Raw genomic sequence first — 20,292 nt, forward strand, 5'->3', positions numbered from 1 at the left:
TTCAAGGTTGATCGCTCCTACCCTGTTGATAGATAATTAAATAATGATATGCTAGTTTTCATCTTTGGATAGGAGGTGTTTCAAAGAATGATAGGAAAGAAATCCTTGGATGTTTTTCATTCACAAAGTGACTCTATGTCCTTGATAGCTTTGGAAAAGGATCCTAAACTGCTTCTATGGATTTATCATTTAGTCAAGATCAATAATAACAACATTACTTCTCAGTGTTCTCCCACCCCTTGTATCTCTTGGTTAGGTGCGAACATGGTTATACACAACAACTGTTTGACAAAATACCTTAGACAAATTGATTTCAGATATGGAGATAGAATATTGGATGATGCCCAGTGTTGAATTATTTTTATAGTTAAGGTATGTTTGCTGTCATTTTTTATTCTTTGAAGGATATAATAGTCTTGTAGTGTAAAAGTTTGGGAAACTTGTTTGTTCTTGGAGATGTAATAAATTAGCTAATTTATTCAAGAAATATTGAGATTAGCTTTCAAGAGAGAGTGTTCAATATTGTTGGAGACATGAAATATTGATATTGATAGATATGGTATTTTTTATAAGTCTTGAATAATAATCCCTTTAGAATCCATTACCGCCTTTATATCTTCTTTACCATTGCAAACTCAAACTCAAGGTCTAACTAAAGGTTAAGGAAGTTTCACACTTCAACACTCTTATGAAACAATTCTAGCAACTCTTTAGAACAACACTATTTTCCTCACACCAAGTTGATTAAGGTATTTTTTTTGCAACTAATTGTTTCTTTGGTGATGATAATGGATTTGAACAATTAATAGATTATGAACATTTTTTAAGATAGGTAAAGAATTTGGTGGAGTCAATATAGATTGTTGTCTAGAGAGTTCACGAGATTATGATCAAGAATTATACCCTTATGAGGTTCAAGGGACAACTTGATGGAGCTCTATTTGTGTATAACTCAGTATGAATTGTTGTTCAATAATTCTAGAAGCTCTTATTTGAGAGTTCAAGGAAAAGAGAAATCAACAGTTTGCTACACCCTTATAAGGGTAGCAAGGCAACTTGATGGAGTTCCACCTAATTTAGGATCTATTTCTTCAAAGAAATATTTTCTCACGGAAGTGTACCTATTTCCAGCAAGTCAAATAATTAAAGATAGTTATAAGGTGGACTCATATTTAGATAAATGTCTTGTAAAGAACATTAAAGATGGATTCAAAATTATAGGAGTTAGAGATGGAATTTAAATTTTTTTAGCATACATAGATAAGATAACTTACATAACTATATGTTTCCCTATAAGTGAGATGGAGAATCAAAGGTTTGGCAACTTAAATTATCAAATTTTGAACATGGTTTCAAATATGAATATGGTTGATGGGAAAATATGTTAATTGCAAAATCAATTATTTTGTGAACATGAATGTCAATATCATAGATCATGTATTGAATAGATATCCTAAAAATTGTTTGTCAAAAATCACTCCTAAGAAGGCATGGAGTGGTAAGAAACATAATGTCACGTGTTCTTAAAATATTTGTATGTGAATCATGTTAATCACAAATTCGACTATTTTGTGAGCATCATGAATGTCAATATCATACGTCATGTATTGAATAGATCTCCTAAAACTTGTTTGCCAAAAATCACTCCTAAGGAGGCATGGACTGGTAAGAAACATAATGTTCAGGGTTCTAAAAATATTTGTATGTGAAGAATTTTTTTTACATGATGAGATTATAGAAATAAAACCTAACTTAGGAATAGTGTTAAGTGCATCTTTCTTGTCTATGATGATGAGAAGAAAGGTTAAAAGTTTTAAGATCCTAGTTTAGATGATGTATTTACGAGTAGGGATTTAAAGTTCAATTAAGGGCTCAAGGATATGATAAAATTATGTCAAGTTCCATAAGTATAATTATGAATCCTATAGTACCTTTGAATATTAATGATTCTCAAACCTATGATGAGGCTAAAGAAAACCATGAACGAGAACAAGCTATGCAGATTGATAAATAAAACTTGGGAACTTGTGGACTTGCCAAAGGGAAAGAATATGGTTAACACCATGTGGGTTTATAAGACTGTTTTCAAGTCTAATGGAAGCATTGAAAAATATAAGGCAATGTTAGTAGCTAAACGATACTCACAAAATGAGGGAATGGGCCTCATGTAAAAAATTTCTCTTGTAGAAAAGATCAATATGGTAAGAAGTATTATAACATTGGAATCTCATTTCAAGTGGTATCTTCTCCAAATGGATGTTAAGAATGCATTTTTGAATGAAGAAATTGATGAATAGATCTACATGAATCGAGCACAAGTAATTGAAAATTTTAGGCAATGCCTTGTTTGGAAGTTAATAAAGTCTCTCTATGGATTGTTCAACAATCTACAAGGGATTGATATGCTAAGATTGATGAATATTTTAAGAGTCAAGACTTCAATAATAGTAAGCATTTCAAATTTTAAATATGAATGAATTTGATGAAGGTGACATGATTATTAGTGTACTCTATGTTGATGATCTTATCATTATAGGAAATGACATGGAAAAAATTAGTGACATAAACTTAAATTTGAAAGATGGATATGAGAATTTTAAAAATGGAGTTTTTTACTATTTTGTTGGCATTCAAGTGTGACAAAGAGATAATGGAGTTTATCTCTCTCAAACCAAGTATGATATAGACTTGTTGAGCAAGTTAAAATACAATATTTTAGAAGTGTTTCTAGTCCCTCTTACTCTAGGGTTGAAGCTAATTATGGATATGGAAGCACGAGGATATTGATCCTCCCTTATATAAGTAGCATTTGGCTTGTCTTGTTTACTTGATTCATGCTCAACCAAATATTTCTTTCCCAGTAGATTTGGTTTCAAGGCTTTTTAATTCTCTTAAGCTTCCATGTTAGGTGATAGAAAAGTGATGGTTCAAATATTTACAAGGGACTCTGACTATGGGTGTTTATTATTCTTCTCTTGGAGACCTAACACTTATAGGATGTTCTCATTTAAATTGGACAACTAGTGTACATAGCTCAAACAAATTATGTTTTCTCTCTTCATTTTGGCTCAATTTCATGGCATAGTAAGAAGGAATCTACTATTGATTTATCAACTACAAAATTAGAACATGCCTACCAATTGAGGTCATTAAAGAAAAAACTTTTTTATGGATTTTCTTTTAGTACCCAAGCAACATCAAACAAGGCCATCTTTACTCCACTATGAAAATCAAAGTGTAATTTTTTTGTCTAAGAATCTAATGTTTCATGCTAGAGTAAAGCATTCTATCACCATTACATTAGGTATCTCATCCAAAACTAAGTCATTTTCATTTTTACTAGATAGAAGACCAAATAGTTGATCTTTTCACTAAGACTTTATTTATGTGAGATTAAGTTTGATTATCTTAGAGGTCTTTTAGGATTAAGAGAAGCCACATGAATATTTGATAGTTATTATACAAAACTATTTTATAAATTTCTATTATTATATAAATATTTTGTATTGTGATTCTTCTTATGTAACCTCTAGCTTTAAAGAAGGGCACCAAAATATTTAATGTAACACATATACCATAAATAAAATTAATTATTTTTTTTCTCTCGATATTTTTCCTCTTCTTAATGAAGAAAAAGAATATGTATACAAATATTTCTCTAACAAGTCATTTATAACTACTTTCTCTATATAAATCTTTACAATCTTCAATGCACACCCCATACTGATCATGTCCTTAATACAAGTATCTATAGCTTTATGAGGCACCTATAGTGGAATTTACTTATATTCAATAAAATATGACATGTATACGTTAATAAGTAAATAAAATCCTGTAATCATTTTTTTTTATTCTAAAGTAATATGTATTGGTAGATAGATTGAGCTGAAGATTTAGAAGGCGAGCTGCAGTTGAGCAGGCGAGGTGTTGAAGGGAAGAAAGCCATGTTTAAGTGCAGCTTCCCACACTTTGTTGATGTCTGCAGTATTCATAGTTTGTCCACACTCGTGGTAATTCCACCCTTGTATTGCATGCACCATTCCTCCCACTCTCCATGCGCTCATTACTCTCCTTGGAAGCCAGTTCTGAATTCCCACCATATGAAAACTGAAATTATTACTACTGTCTACAAAAAGTTTAGGATTGAAGACCATTTATTGCATTCTCAAATTGAAAACAGAAAAATTATGATATACAAGGTTAAATAATGAACATTTGAATGAAAGATCAAACAGTCAAAACAATTAATGAAAGATTTTACTGACAGTCACCATACCAAACTATCAAAGAGATCAACAACCAAACTGTTAAATTATAAGGACATTCAAAAAGTTTAGGACTGAAGAACATTTATTGCACCTTTAAACTTAAAAATACGTATTACATAAAATGTTAAACAATGAACATATGAATGAAAGATGTTAATGATGTTCACAAGACCAATCAGTCAAAAGAAACCAGGAACTGTAGTCTTAGATTTTAATGACATTCACTAAATCAAATAATCAAAGAAATAAAGAACTACAATCTTAAATTATCTTCACACTCATTTTGATATCTGAGTTCCTTACTATGACAGAGTAAATGCAAATGCAAGCTCATTACCTCACAGGTATGAACATTTTCCAGGTTGGCAGGCACTCGCATTGCAGGTGTGCTGTAGTAAGTGCAGTCCTTACGAGTCCTTGGTATTGGAAATGGCAGAAACGGAATAAAGAGGGCTCCCTTGGGTGCCTTCATCTGGTCTTTTCTACTTACCCATCTCCCAACAATCCATATCTGCATCATATCATGGTCAAGATCAAATATGAGTCTTTTTTTTCACTTATTTTGTTCAATCCAGTCAAGCAGCAAAACGAGTATGCAAAAACCAGATTCATTTATACAGCAGCTTTCACCTTGCAGTTCTTGCCCGCCTGATAGCTGCTTACAGGGATGATGTTGTGCTGGAATTGGGATGGGACAGTTGATTTCATTTGATCCAACTGGTCTCTTGATTCTGTAAGAAGCTGTCATTCAGGATAATGTAAGCATTAAATGTATAGGTTATAAAAAAATTAAAAAATATGACTTGGGTATATTCCTAAACTAAAATAGTACCTGAATACTGACTCCCCTTTCAGATAGTAGGGAGAGAATTGCAGATCCGATCTTTGACGTAACCCCACACATGAACACTTCCCTTGTCTCCGATGGGATCGAATTCAATACTACCGCGGCTGCAAGAGTGCTTCCATCTACCATACGGATTTTTAAGTTCTTGTGCCTTTTCAAGAACAGCTCCCCTCCTCCATTCAATTCTTCACTCTGCCACGTTATTTTTTACGTTATTCATCGACCTTATTAATAATTCATCAGTTTCTATCCAGTACTCTAGATGTATATTTAATCTATTTATTAAAATTCAAAATCATATCTTATTAAGAATTTGATTTAGTTAGTTGATATTATGAAATATTTTATATTGATAATATGAAGGGAGTGTAATAGTCTTAGCGTTAAAAAAGCTTATTTTTATCTTAAATATGACATTCATTTGTGTGTCAAAATATTAATATTCAATAATAAACATAATATTAACAAAATAAACAACACATAAAATTTATATCTCCATGTATGTAATAAATAAATAAAATAGTTTCAAAACTAAAATAAATTGCTTCAAATTGATATCTTCTAACATTTTTTAGAGATATATATTTAAGACATCTATACTAATAAATACATTTAGTATCTTGTGGTTTAGATATTGTTTATGTAGAAAATCATTCGCCACATAAATATAGAGGTGTTCATATTAATTGGTTTGCTCAACTAACTATTTATACCTAGAATGTTAGTGAAACACACCTGGTTGAGGAGGCCTAAATTGATAACTTTGGCTTCTTTCTTCTCTGCCTCCAAAATAGAATCCTCGAGAAGCTTATTTATCCTTGCTCGTTCAGAAGGCATAAAATACTACATCCACATCCATTACCACAATATTGAAAACTAAATATATAACACGTGATAGGAATGAATTTTTCTATGTATGAAAATGAGCTAGAGAGATTTTGGATTTGATTTAAGTTTTTTATATCAATGTTTTAGATTACATTAATAATCCATTATTAGAATGAGTAAAATATTTTCATTATAATATTTCATCATTTTAATAATAGACCATAAAACGTGATCTAGAACTTTGATGTAAAAAACTTAAAACAATCAAATATAGAATCTCTCTAATTAATGATTAAAATATATTGATAAAAATTGAAGAAATGGTTGGCCATGAGTACCTGGAATGTGTATCGAGGAATAACCCATGTTTGCAAATGCAAATCATTTAATCGATTTTTTTCAGATGTAAAAGTTCGTCCAAAGAGCCAAAGAAAGATCATGATGGCATTGCTAATTGGCCATAAAATCCACATATACCATTTGGTAGAGTATGGCTTAGCAGCAAATGAAGCAAACCCAAATCTTAAATGGAAAAATGAGAGCAAACTTGTTGCATGAGTGAGATACACCAAATCAACCTTTTCCTTTCGTCCTATTCACATAATAATACAACCCATCAAAGACTAGTTATCACGAAGTATTTTTTTGTTACAATTATTTGTTTATGTTTGTTACTCAAATACTAAACATATTCTCTTTTAAAAATTTAATTGTATTTCAAGATAAAAATAGTTTGGTAGATAATAATAAAGAAAAAAGAAAATATAATCTAGTGTTTAGTAATTTTTTACCCCTTTTGTTGTTTAACAAAAAAGGAATCTACAACTATCCCCATCGTAACTTAATAGTCTTAATGATGCAGGGAGTTGTGTTTATAACACCCTTCTCACATTAACTTAAAGATGAATAAATGACGTCACAAGATTTACTTAAAAAAATGACACTCTCTCAGCACTTTCCATTCTATACATGTCCCATTTTTTTTCTAACATCATGATTGATGATTAATAATGCTCAACACCCTCCAATCCTTATATGCCCCTTTTTTTCATCTAACATCATAACTGAAAATTGATAATGCCATACACTCAACCCCTTTAATTCATATATGCCCCATTTTTCGGTCTATCATGTGACTGAAGATTGATAAGACAAAAGTGCAACACCTTCCAATCCATACATGCCCATTTTTGGGTCTGACATCATGACTGAAGATTAATATGCAAATTTTGAACACAGTTACATCTTGAAACAACTCTGAGAATACTACCCATATCAATGAATTGAACAGTACTATCCTACCAATCAAACTTTTTTGGTTACTGACCTTTCCATGCAGTCTCGTAGAGAGTCTCGGACGACTTATCAGCCGTTCCATAAAGGTAGTCATAGAGAGGCATGTACAAACAGAAGTTGGTATGAACTTGCGAATGGTGAAGAGAGTGAAACCTGTGGAATAAATTATCTATTTCTCATCAAATTACTACACAATGGATTTTTTTCTAGAAATTGGAACTTTTGGAAATATTTAAGAAAACTTACGAGGGTGTGTACATTAGGAACTTGAGAGGAGGGAAGATCTTAAATGCCCAGCTGGGAACAAATTCAAAGTTGCAGTGGCCCATATTGTTCATGAAATCAAACCATATTAAGTAAGCAAATGTTAGACCAAGAGAAGCAGTTTTGGTGACAACAGTAGCCAGTGGAGCAATTGAGAACATTGCAGCATACATCAAATGCTCTGCAAACGGATGCACTACAGCTGAACACAAACAAGGTTCAGAATTTCAGTACTCAGTACTCATTAAAAGCACAAGATTCACAAGATCCAAAGAAAAAATTTCTTACATGTGATGGGTTCTGTGACGAAAGAGGAATGGTGATGAGAATGGTAACGATTATACAAGAAGTGGTGATGGAGAGCTCTATGTGCCCAGTAATACACGAATTCAGATGGTCCAATATGGGCCAAAAAGATAACAGGCAGACCCTTTGTGTTCCAGAGAGGAAGATTGGAAGCGCCTGGAATGTATGCATGAACTAGGATAAACATGAAGGTGTACATTAGAATATAGTCGTCCCTGCACCACATTGTACAAGATAAAGGCTTATTATCTTCAAAATTTACATAAAAGCCAATCTCTAAAACTTTCATGGCCATGAAACAGTCAAATAGGCAGTTGTTGTTTTCGAATCTGATTGTGTGAGTTTTTCTATCAATATTTCAAATCACATTTCATGATTTTTCTTTTCCTTCAGTTCTCTAACATCTTAATGATGGATCATGAAATATGATCCGAAATATTGAAAGTAACACTCACATGCAATCAAATTTAAAAACAGCAACACTCATTTTATAGATTGTGTTATATCATTAATGATTAATGTAAATGGACATACATTTTTTTAGAAAAGAAACTTAGAAGGTTCTCTTTAACATCTTATAATAGATCATATAGTATTGATCTGAAAAAACTCACATATAATCGAATTTAAAAACAGCAACACTGGATATTATCAATTATGTAAATGGGCATATTTTGAAAGGAGGAGCTTACCAGCTTCTCTCTCTGTCAACTTGCTCGAAGTGGATACTTTTAGATTGTATTTGACGCTTGCTCCTTGCATTCTGATAGCGAGAAATACTAATCCACAGTTGGTTATGAAGGTATCTTGTTGCAGCCAAAAGAAGCAGCAGCAAACTAATGTTGTCTGTTTCTTGTCCTCCTAGAAAATTGGTATGTACTGCTTTGATCACCAGAGGGGAGAGAAGCAGATACTAGATCCATAACAATATCCTTTCTAATCAGTAACCACTCTATTTTCATATTTGTTTACTCACATTACATTTTGGTGTATGGTCCTCAACAAAAAATAATACATACAAAAAGCTTACCTTGAAGTTGCCAAGTTTCTCCCATGGCCATCCTGTAAGTGGCCCCGGCTTAGATGCCATTCTCTTCACCTTAGAGTTTAGTTTAGAATAGCTCAATAAGAGCTGTGAGTTCAAAGAATTCTTGACAGAAGCTATGAACTCTTTCGCAGAAGGACGACACTAGTTTTAGTTTGCCATAACTATTGATGTCTGCATATGCAAAAAAATTGTCCTTCCCTTAGTATTTATAAAAGTTGTTAGCTGTAATCTACGTTTGAACTCAGGTTGCTACGGCTATTTACTTCTGCATTTATGGGAGTACCTACAACATTGTCTCTAACAAGAAGAGTTAATGTGCAACCTGCGCAAAAAAGTTGCCAAACCAAACAAAGACAGTTTCATTTATTTGGAATTTTTCGATTTGATGTTGTAAGTATTTTCTTCATTAATATTTGTTATCCTTTATCATGCCTACATTGGATGGCGTAGGTATTTTTCATCAAAGCTTGAGATGGTCAAATTTCTATCACCTATATTTTATGGAGTAGATATTTTTCATTAAAGTTTGAGATCATAGATGTATGGTCAATTTTCTCTCTGATTTTTCACTCTAATTGTCATATCTATAATACACAATTATAGAGAAAAACTCCTAACAAATACCATGAACTGTAGAAATTTATAATTCTAAAACAAACTTATTTTATTACTGCAAAATCATAGGAAAATAATACCCGTTAATCCACTACAAATATCAAGCTTCAGAAATTAACAATGTACGAATAACAGAAGTACTGAAATAAAGTGTGGCCTCCATTTGGAGATGATTGGAGCAACCATTACCATATTTTTTCAAGTGGGTGGATCGGTGAGCTTTAATATGCTAATACCAAAGCTTCTTCATTAGGCTTCTTCATTTGGAAAAAAATTAAACGTTTCTACCTAAGAGTTGAAGCGACTTCTACCAATCCTTTAAGCAAATATAGAAATGTTATTTAATCATCTACGTGGAGCAATGGATTTCAAGGACGTCCTTATCAATTAATCAATAAGGGCTGTAATCAAATTTTTAAAAAAAATCTAAGCAATTAATAAAGATAAAATATTACAATATTCATAAAAAAGGTTAGGTTGGTAGAAAGCTGCATTTATGAAGGTCTTAATGGTTTGAAAAAATTGTATACTGGCGCTTGTACCAAATGAAGTACAATGGTAAAGCGGATAGTAATATATGCTAGAAGTCTTGCTGTCTTAAATATAATAAATTTAATATATGACATATTCATTCATTTTTTTTAAAGAAATAAAAGTATAAAATATTTAATCTAAAAATTTATCTCTATATTTTTACTGCACGCAAAACGAAATTTAATTTAGGTTGAATTCGTGATAGAATGTTTAGAGTAAATTCTTCTAAATGGTGACGGTGGATTTTCAATAGCAGAGTAAATAAGTTAATTTAGAGAGAATTCATGAGTGTGTTTAGAGTGAATTCTTCTAAATGGTGAGTGTGGATTTTCAATAGTAGAGTGTTTAGGACCGTGTGAGTTTGAGATTCCTTAAGTTGATGAAATCTAATGCATTTTTAAAATCCAATTTAAGAGAAATTAATGAGTAGTAATTATTGATGAACTTAATCAAGTGTAAGTAGATTCCATTGAACTCTTGATTATGTTCTTGACACAAAGCAATTCCATTTTCTTGATTTCTAAGGTGAAAAAAAAGTGTTGAATTCAATGTTTCAAATGGTTTTTGAAATCTAATTTAAAATAGATTAATGACTAATATTTATTGGTGAACTTAATGGAGTGTAAGAAGATTCCATTAATTACTTGATTACGTTCTCAACTCACCAATTCCATTTTCTTCCATAGGTTGAAAATCATCCCTAAAAATTAATTGAACAAACATATTTTTGTAAGCATTATGACATCTATAAGATGAAGATTGAAGCAAATCAAACTACTAACTTGATTTGTGTAGGATGATTGTCGAAGACATAAAACCCAAACAAATCTATGTGATTGATTATTCCCATGGGGGCTTCACCAGCTAGGCAATATGATATCACGTGCGTTCATATTGGAGGGTTTAATATCCCAAAATTCCAAAGCAAGATATTGCAGATATATTAAGCATGTAGGGGTTTTATAAATGGTTATCCCGAATATGAATATTCAGAGGTATTTTTTATTCGTCAAATACTAGAAGTAAGGGTTGGACACAATACTTCCACATGTGTCATCATCGGTGGATCATAGGAGTCAAAAATTCAAAAGCATTAGCTATAACAAGATTTTGTTGATGGTCATCCCTACTAATGTGTGCATCCACATACACATCGTCAAGTCGGCAAGATGACATTTGAACTTTGCTAGAACTCAAAATCTCACCGGCGAGCTTCGTTTTGCTGAGTATATTTCACTCAGAAGTAAGGGTAAAAAGAGAGAACAATTTGAACATAGCCACAAACTGGCACCATGAAGGACAAGTTGGATGTAGTAAATTTGTATTTGAATTTAAATAATATTCATTTTGAGTCAAACGGTGTTCATTTAGAAGGCGAGAAGCAAACCTCATGGAAACCTGCAACTTAAAGCCATTATCAAGATTTATAGTCAAAGGTGAGTCAAAGAAGACTGAGGAACAATACCCAATTAGGTATTTAGAAAAAATTGTGTCCCCTCCATTGAACTATTATTCTCATTCATTTGTTTTAACTTAGTAATGTCGACCATGGAAAGCACTATTCCGTCTATGAAAATAATTAGTAAAGTGGGGTGAAGAACACATGAAGGGCTATCATTTGATCTGTAACCAAGAGCTAATGAATACTGATTACAGCTTAAAATATCTAATAATACCAATAGAAAAAAAACTAGAAAAATGCCTATGAGCGAATATGGACACCTCAAATAGAGCAAAAGAAATTGTCACAACAACAAAATATATTAGAAAACTATAAAAAAAAATTTATATAAGTACTTCCATAAGGAGGCAGCTCACATGTGTTCAAAAACACAAAACAAGTACATAGATATTAAGAGGGGGGACTCCACGAGGACATGGGGGGGGGTCATTGATAAGAGGGGGAACACAGGGGTGATCAATGATACAGATAACCAATCCCCTTTCCAATCACTTTCAACCATTGTGTGATCTCTTCAGGGAACAGGTCGCCATTAGCACTCATGAAGGCCTCAAATTCATCCAAGTTGTATTTCTGGCCTACCCCAAATTTGAATAACTTCCATGCTTTAGCCATTTTAATCTTTCTATCTTCTGCATTAAGATAAAAAAAAACAAGCATGATCTGTGACCGTGGCAAAATCTCAAGGGTCTGTTACTACTTATCAAGTTGCCATTAGTTTTTATATTCAAAGTCATACTATATATTCTAGTCAGTTAGCTCTACCGAATCATGCAGTCGGTACACACAGAGAAGTCGGTATGCACAGTCTAGTCGGTTACAAAAGAAAGCAGTCACAGAACGCAATATACACCGAGGTGTCTACCGAGTATCTTTTTATGACTACCGAGTAGCAAAGATGACACACCGAGTCGATATACACTGAGTGAAACGTGTTACCGGATACATTGAACCTGGACATGCATATGAAAATGTGTTACAAGATCGAGGCACATCTAACCGTTATTACATTGGAAATTACACCAAAAGATTGTGTATGATTTTGAGATCAATCTAACCAATGAAACATTTTGTATAGTTATTCATTCAAGGAATCTTGTTTGTAAGATCGAAGCAATGAATTAGATCACCGTCTTAAGAGATCTATTTATACAGCATTAGTTAAGGGTGTATATGTGTGTATAAGAAGATTGTTACAGAGACACAGAGGTCCCCGAAAAGGTTTTCAGAGAATAGTCAAAGAATAGAGTAAACAGAAGGGTTTACCGAGTTACTATATGGGCTACCAAGGTATGCTATAAGCAAGGTAATCTTATTCTGAGCACATAGAATCTGCTATAACATTTCAGAGGTAAAGTTGCGGATATTTGTAATGATTTTATTGTAATATTGTGAAGTTGAAAGAGAAACCTTTAACAGGGTAAAAGACTCTAATCAAGTCTATAAATTGTAAAGCCTCTAACTAGGTGCAACATTCAGAATAAATGTTGTATAATCCTTTAGAATAAATGTTGTATAATCCTTTAGCAAGGTAGATCTAATAGATCTTGTTACTCCTAACAGGGTAAGCTATCAGAAATAGCTAAAATGTAGCTCTAACCGAGCACTCTTTATTATTGCAGTAGTGAAGTTGTGGGTGCCATCCCCACCGCAATTTTTCTCTCTAACCAAGAGTTTCTACGTAACCAAAATATATGTGTTATGGAGTGAATCATGTATGATTGTTATCTATTTGTTTTAACTTTATTTTATGTTATTGCATTATTCAGTTTATGCATAACAGTAAAGTCATTATTCAAGAAAAGTTTTGGAGTACTGATTCACCCCTCCCCTCTCAGTACATTAGCTTTCCATATTGGGCCTAACAATTGGTATCAGAGCTTGAATCTTGAAAAAGGGTTTAACTACCTAAAGAGGAAGATCTTATCAATGGAAGGCTACAAACAATCTCGGAGGATTGTGTACCTGTAAGAAGAGCTGGATCATGCTAATCAAGTGATTGCAGACATGCAAAGGCAAATGCAAAAATCTCTGAAAGTAAGAAGAAGATTATCTGATGACTTGCAGGATTCTCAAGAGTTAGTGGAACAAATTGAGACATCATCTGAGAATAGTATATCTGAAGAGACTGAAGAAATGATTGGAGTATTGCAAGAAAAGAACAAAGCACTAGTTGATCAACTAAAAGCAATGAAAAGAGATCATGAACATTTCAGCACACAAATCACTAAAAATCTAGATGCATTAAGGACAGCTGAGGATAAAGCAAGAGATCTAGAAAGAGAGAAACAACAACTTGAAGTCTTAGTATCTGATAAGAATGATGAAATCATAAGGTTGACTGGGATTCAACAAAATATGACAAATCAACTAGGTTATGCACATCATGAAGCAATTCTGAAGAATGATGAGAATCAAGAATTAAAACTTGAAGTATCAAGGTTGATCGATGAACTTGAAACAAAGAAGAAATCCAAAGAAACATTGAAGAAGAGTTATGAAGCATCAAAGATGTTGGACGAACAATTGAATACAAGAAGACCCAACAGAGATGCAGGACTCGGTTACAAAGGAATTCATACTACCGAGAGAGGAGAATCATCAAAGCAAGCTGAAAAAAGGAATAACATAAAAAGAAAGAAGCCTATTTGCTACTACTGTGGAAATCAAGGTCACACTGCCAACATATGCAAAGTCAAAAAAGGTAAGCAACCAAATATCACTAAGTCCAATGATTATTGTTACAATTGCAATAAATATGGTCACACATCTAATCAATGTAGGACAAAGTCTGTTAACAATTATCAAAAGGCAAAATTCAAAGGGTTTTGTAAAAACTGCAATAGATATGGACATAATACTGAGAAGTGTTGGATTAAGCAAAAGAACTACATGTGGTTTGCAAACTGAGCAAACACTAGAGGTTACCGAACTCACACAGATCCTTACTGATAATATGCAGTAGTACCATGGGATTACAATACAAGGATATGGTGTGAATATTGTGGAAGATATGGACATATTAGTGCCAACTGTTTTATAAGGTTTGGAATGAACAATTGAAGATCATGGAGAAATCCTGGTATGGCATGTTTTCATTGTCACAAAGTTGGACATTTAGCTAGAGATTGCAGAGATCAACCTAGAGGAAACACTGAAGAAATAAAAGAAAAATTAAAGATGATTTGGAAAAAGAAGGAAAATGTGTTAAAAGAAGAAAGCACCTTACCTACCGAGTTAGGTGCACCTATTCCAAATTAATCAGCAAAGGTATGAAGGAACTACATTCTCTAAAGGTTAAAATCATAAATAGATCCTATTCTATTATGTACTAAAATCAAAATTTTCATAGTTAAGATGCGTTAGTGAGTTTGAAATTCTATCAAAAGTACTTTACAGGAAACTTGTCAAGTCGGTGAATACAGGAAAGCCTGTCAAGTTGGTAAATGAAGGAAATTTGGTTACTCGGTTAAAACGATTTAAAAAAGGAGAGTAAATCGGTTAAAGGTGAACCGAGTGCATTTAATGTCTTTGACCTAACTCGCACGGAACTCGGTAAGGTATTTTGTGTACTTAAAAGTATTTTCGCGGTCATTTTCATTCACCAAGTTTTCAAGAGAGCATAGCAGAGTGATTCCAAGGCGATCAAACCTCATTCAAAGCGAATCCAAGGTATTTACATCAAATCACATCACACTATCAAGCTAGTTTACCAATCTTATCAAATTGTTTTTTTCTGCTGAGTGTGAAGTGTCTGTCATTTGTAAACCATCAAACCCTAAGGATAGTTTGCTAAGTTTTACCTGAAATCAACAATGTCGCCCAAGATCCAAGATCCCATAGTTGTCAAGAATGTAGAAAAGCCCTCACTAAAATATTCTTTGACTCCTAAAGTCACCTCTGAACTGGATGAAAAAACTGCCTTTTCACTCATCCCGGATCAAGTGTTATTAGTCGAAGATGTTAGATTCTTCACCAAATGTCATGTTGAAGAACTCGGTCATGTTGAAATTAAGGACACATATGATGATCTATGTACCGATGGCAAAATGGATAGCAAGTATGAGCATATTAAGATCAAGGGATTGACTAAAGCCCTAACCTATCCTCGTGTGTTCAAGCCCCAATGGGTTAATTTTGTTTTGAGCAGAGTTCATGATGACTTCATGTGGATAGAGGAGCAACCATTCAAAATCACCAAGGAAATCATTCATGTGATCATCGGTTATCTTATCTATGATCATGCATGAGCACAGAAGATGATATCATAGAAGGAGTTAATCAGTTTAACTGGAGTTGAATCTAATTACAGAGGATTAAAACTGAACAATGTCACTGATGCAGAACTTAAGTTCGCCATTAGAGTAATTGGTTATTGTTTCTTCCAATCTACAAGGGAAAACAGTGTACCCAGTGCCGCAGTTCACTTAGCCTATAAAATTGTGAAAAAGGGAATGAAAATTGATTTATGTGAAGTGTTACTGAAGAACCTGTTTGAGAACCTGAACACAATAAGGAAGCTGAAGAAGAACAACTTGGCAAATACACTGAAGTTTGGTTCACTTCTTGTATGCATGTTTTTCTACTTTGAGAAATTCTTTCCATCAGTTGGTAAAGTAGTTTGGGAGCTACACCGACCAATCACCCATCAGATTAATGATTTTATCAAGAAGCTAGGTGATAATTTCAATGATATCATGGATGACTACTTCAACAAATTTCAAGAGAAGATGCACAACAGGTACTGGATTCCACCCCAGCTAGTAGAGAAATATAAAGATGATATATGCTTTGAGGTAGACACTGATTACTGCTATGTGAACGTTGTGGAACCAAGGAATCAATCTTTGCCACCTATGGGTTACGAGATTGACTTTGATATCACACAACAGCAAATTGATGCCTATCTTTCATTACCAAGGCATGCTACCGAACTGAGGTATGGAACCTATGAAGAGGTGAAGGGAAAAGTAAAAATGCGCATTGTAGTACCCAAAGCTACAAGAAAGGCTACAAAGATGATTAAGGCATTATCTAAGAAATTCAGAGAAGAATCCTTCTCCACACCTATCAAAGGCACTCTTGCCATCACCGAAGAGGAATCAGAAGCTCAAGAGGCATCAATAACATTGAGCACCGAACTACCTAAGGGTAAAGTATTGAAAAGAAAGAAACAGGACATTTCAAAGGCCCTACCGACTCCTCCAACAAAGAGACCTAATACAAGAGCATCAGTTGCATCACCGAGTAAGAAACAAAAGAGTGTTACTACTCCCAAGGTAACCAAGACCTACAAGAAATCTACTCGGAGACTCATTTTGGCAAAAGAGTCTAGTGATACAGAATATGAGGATGCCAACAAATTCCAAATTGTCAAAAGCAAGAAGGTAAATATACATAGTGTTGAAAACTTCTGTGCCAATCTAAAAGAATATGGTGGATTTGGTTCTTTTAGATATGTCAAGTATGAAACAAGAAATAATGATGAGAAGAGACAAATTGAAGAAGCTGTCATCTATACACTTCTAAAGTTTCGGCTAGCTCCATTGGAACTAGTAAAGTCAATTCCAAATGAACTTTACTTGCATATTGATAACAGGTGGAAATATGCAATGGACTCAGAGAAAGAAGTCTAGTCCATCTATTTCCTGCTATGTCTGTAGCAGAAATAAAGGACAATTTGACAACCTACAATTCTAAATTTCTTGTCAAACAAAGAGCCTTAAAACTGATGAATGGGCTATATATTGACATAGAAAATGAGACAAAAGCAAAATGGCAGGAAATCTTCAAAATAAAAGATGTCGGTGAACAATCTAAAGTTGAACCGAGCAAGATCCTAATGTCACCATGCAAGGTCTTGATGCTACTAAGCAAGACCCAGCTGACACTATTCAAATTGATGAAGATGTCATGGATACAGAGGAACAGGAGCAGGAGATGATAGAAGGCACTACATATGCAAAACTTGTATCTAGTGAATCCGTGTTAGAACAAGTTCAGCCTTATCCACCGATCACTCAACCTGTCTCTACCGAAGGTCCTCAAGATACAGCACAAGGCACCGAAGCTCACAAGTCTACAACAGGAGAAGAGACTACTCACGATCAGACCTCTGAAGCACCCTCGAGCACCGAAAATGTAGCAGCTGAAACACCCAGTACCGAGACACCAAAAGACACCACAGCAGCTACAGGAACTGACCAAAGTATTGCCTCTACTGAGCAACCTACCGAGAGTCAGCAAACCTCTCAAGCTATTGTCTTGGTCCAACCGACCAAAGGTAAAGAGAAGAAGGTGAAAAAGCATAGTTTCAAAGTTGATTTCTCTAAACCAATAGTGTTGCCCAATGTGGATATATCAAAATTAAAGGGGCAAGCAATCATTGATTTTGGTGAACTATGCAAAGCAAAGGCCCAACAAGAAAAGCAAATGGCCATACAAAAGAATAATAACGTACTTCAGAAGGTGAAGACACTACTGACAGATATGCTACCTTCAGCTACAGTGTCAACCGATGTAGCCATCCACATTCAACTGCATGAACTCCTTAATCAAATAGAAACATCCGGAGTTGATGCATCTGAGTACTTGAGCAAGCTAAAAGACAAGGAGCTTACTGCAAAAATGATTGAAGAGGTACAAAAAGCTCTAGCTATTGGGAAAGTCAAGCTTGTCAAATTCATTGTTGAGTTGTCCCCTCAACTCAAGCATATTCTTTATTTATTTCAAAAACTTTGTACATTTTCTATATTCATTAAAGATATCAAGAATAAAACTGATGCAATTGAGAAAGAGATCACCGATCTCTCAAATAAGTTGACTCCTGAGCCCAATTCAGTTCAAAAAATTTATACCAAGCTTCAATAGCTCTCAACAACTGGAACTCAGAAATGAAGAACATAAGATCAGGATGGATATAATGACACTCCAGACATTATTCCTTCCTCATCTTTCATCAGTTCAAGAATAGATTAACCGAGCTACATGCCTATCTACTACACAAGAGGGAAGCACTCTTGATGGCTTAATATCACTCTTGGCTGATATTCAAGAACAAAATTCTTTAATGGAAAGTGTCAAAAATGCACTCTTTGTCGCACTCACCGACGCCCGGAAGAAGTATAAATCTATTTTTGATCAGTTACCACCCCCGGATGGGAATTAAGTTTTTTGATGTTTGTCAAAAAGGGGGAGTAATACAATATATGGAGTGATACTATATACTTGGGGAGTAATACAGTTTTGTGATACAGTTTTTGATATAGTATTTGCAGTATTGTATATAGGGGGAGTATACCGAGCAGAGTATGCAGAGTATCCAAGGACAGTGAGCAGAGCACACAAGCACAAAAACAAGCATGCAAAAATCGGAGTTATGTATAGTATAATGATAAGGGGAGTATATTTGAATATACTATTTCATTGACTATTGTATTTACTGTCAAGTATAGTCATTTTGCAAAGTATATAGATTTTTGAGTTATGACTTTGAAAGTAGTTTTTGTCAAACATCTCAACTAATGTCAAAAGGGGAGATTGTTACTACTTATCAAGTTGCCATTAGTTTTTATATTCAAAGTCATACTATATATTCTAGTCGGTTAGCTCTACCAAATCATGCAGTCGGTATACACAGAGAAGTCGGTATGCACAGTCTAGTCGGTTACAGAAGAAAGCAGTCATAGAACGCAGTATACACCGAGCTGTCTACCGAGTATCTTTTTATGACTACCGAGTAGCAAAGATGACACACCGAGTTGACATACACCGAGTGAAATGTGTTACCAGATACATTGAACCTGGACATGCATATGAAAATGTGTTGCAAGATCGAGGCACATCTAACCGTTATTACATTGGAAATTGCACCAGAAGATTGTGTATGATTTTGAGATCAATCTAACCAATGAAACATTTTGTATAGTTATTCATTCAAGGAATCTTGTTTGTAAGATCAAAGCAATGAATTAGATCACCGTCTTAAGAGATCTATTTATACAACATTAGTTAAGGGTGTATATGTGTGTGTAAGAAGACTGTTACAAAGACACAGAGGTCACCAAAAAGGTTTTCAGAGAATAGTCAAAGAACAGAGTAAACAAAAGGGTTTACCGAGTTACTATATGGGTTATTGAGGTATGCTATAAGCAAGGTAATCTTATTCTGAGCACATAGAATCTGCTATAACATTTCAGATGTAAAGTTGCAAATATTTGTAATGATTTTATTGTAGTATTGTGAAGTTGAAAGAGAAACCTTTAACAAGGTAAAAGACTCTAATCAAGTCTATAAATTGTAAAGCCTCTAACCAGGTGCAACATTCAGAATAAATGTTGTAAAATCCTTTAGCAAGGTAGATCTAATAGATCTTGTTACTCCTAATAGCGTAAGCTATCAGAAATAGCTAAAATGTAGCTCTAACCGAGCACTCTTTATTATTGCAGTAGTGAAGTTGTGGGTGCCATCCCCACTGCAGTTTTTCTCTCTAACCAAGAGTTTCTGCGTAACCAAAATATATGTGTTATGGAGTGAATCATGTATGATTGTCATCTATTTGTTTTAACTTTATTTTATGTTACTGCACTATTCAGTTTAAGCATAACAATAAAGTCATTATTCAAGAAAAGTTTTGGAGTACTAATTCACCCCTCCCCTCTCAGTACATTAGATTTCCATATTGGGCCTAACAGGGTCTCCAACGTAGTCTTCACACCTTGAGCATTCTTCTCCTTCACTGTGTGATGCACAATACCATATGTGTTAAGGGTATATCCTAAAATTTGGATGATGGACAAGAATAGGTTCTCATAAATGATTCCAT

General features: G+C 33.9%; 1 protein-coding gene across 1 annotated transcript; it reads right to left on the bottom strand.

Moving 5' to 3' along the window:
* Positions 1 to 3,572: 3,572 nt before the first annotated feature.
* Positions 3,573 to 9,036, bottom strand: LOC131041199 (very-long-chain aldehyde decarbonylase GL1-4). Its single transcript, XM_057974214.2, has 11 exons — positions 8,840 to 9,036; positions 8,502 to 8,722; positions 7,792 to 8,024; positions 7,486 to 7,705; positions 7,271 to 7,392; positions 6,282 to 6,535; positions 5,851 to 5,958; positions 5,101 to 5,307; positions 4,899 to 5,009; positions 4,606 to 4,779; positions 3,573 to 4,085 (listed from the first exon to the last, which is right to left on the bottom strand). Exons 1-11 carry the CDS (start codon positions 8,897 to 8,899, stop codon positions 3,894 to 3,896), a joined length of 1,902 nt encoding a protein of 633 aa, XP_057830197.2. The 5' UTR covers positions 8,900 to 9,036; the 3' UTR covers positions 3,573 to 3,893.
* Positions 9,037 to 20,292: the final 11,256 nt, after the last annotated feature.

The sequence above is a fragment of the Cryptomeria japonica genome, chromosome 11 (assembly GCF_030272615.1).
Source record: "Cryptomeria japonica chromosome 11, Sugi_1.0, whole genome shotgun sequence".
NCBI classification, from domain to species: domain Eukaryota; kingdom Viridiplantae; phylum Streptophyta; class Pinopsida; order Cupressales; family Cupressaceae; genus Cryptomeria; species Cryptomeria japonica.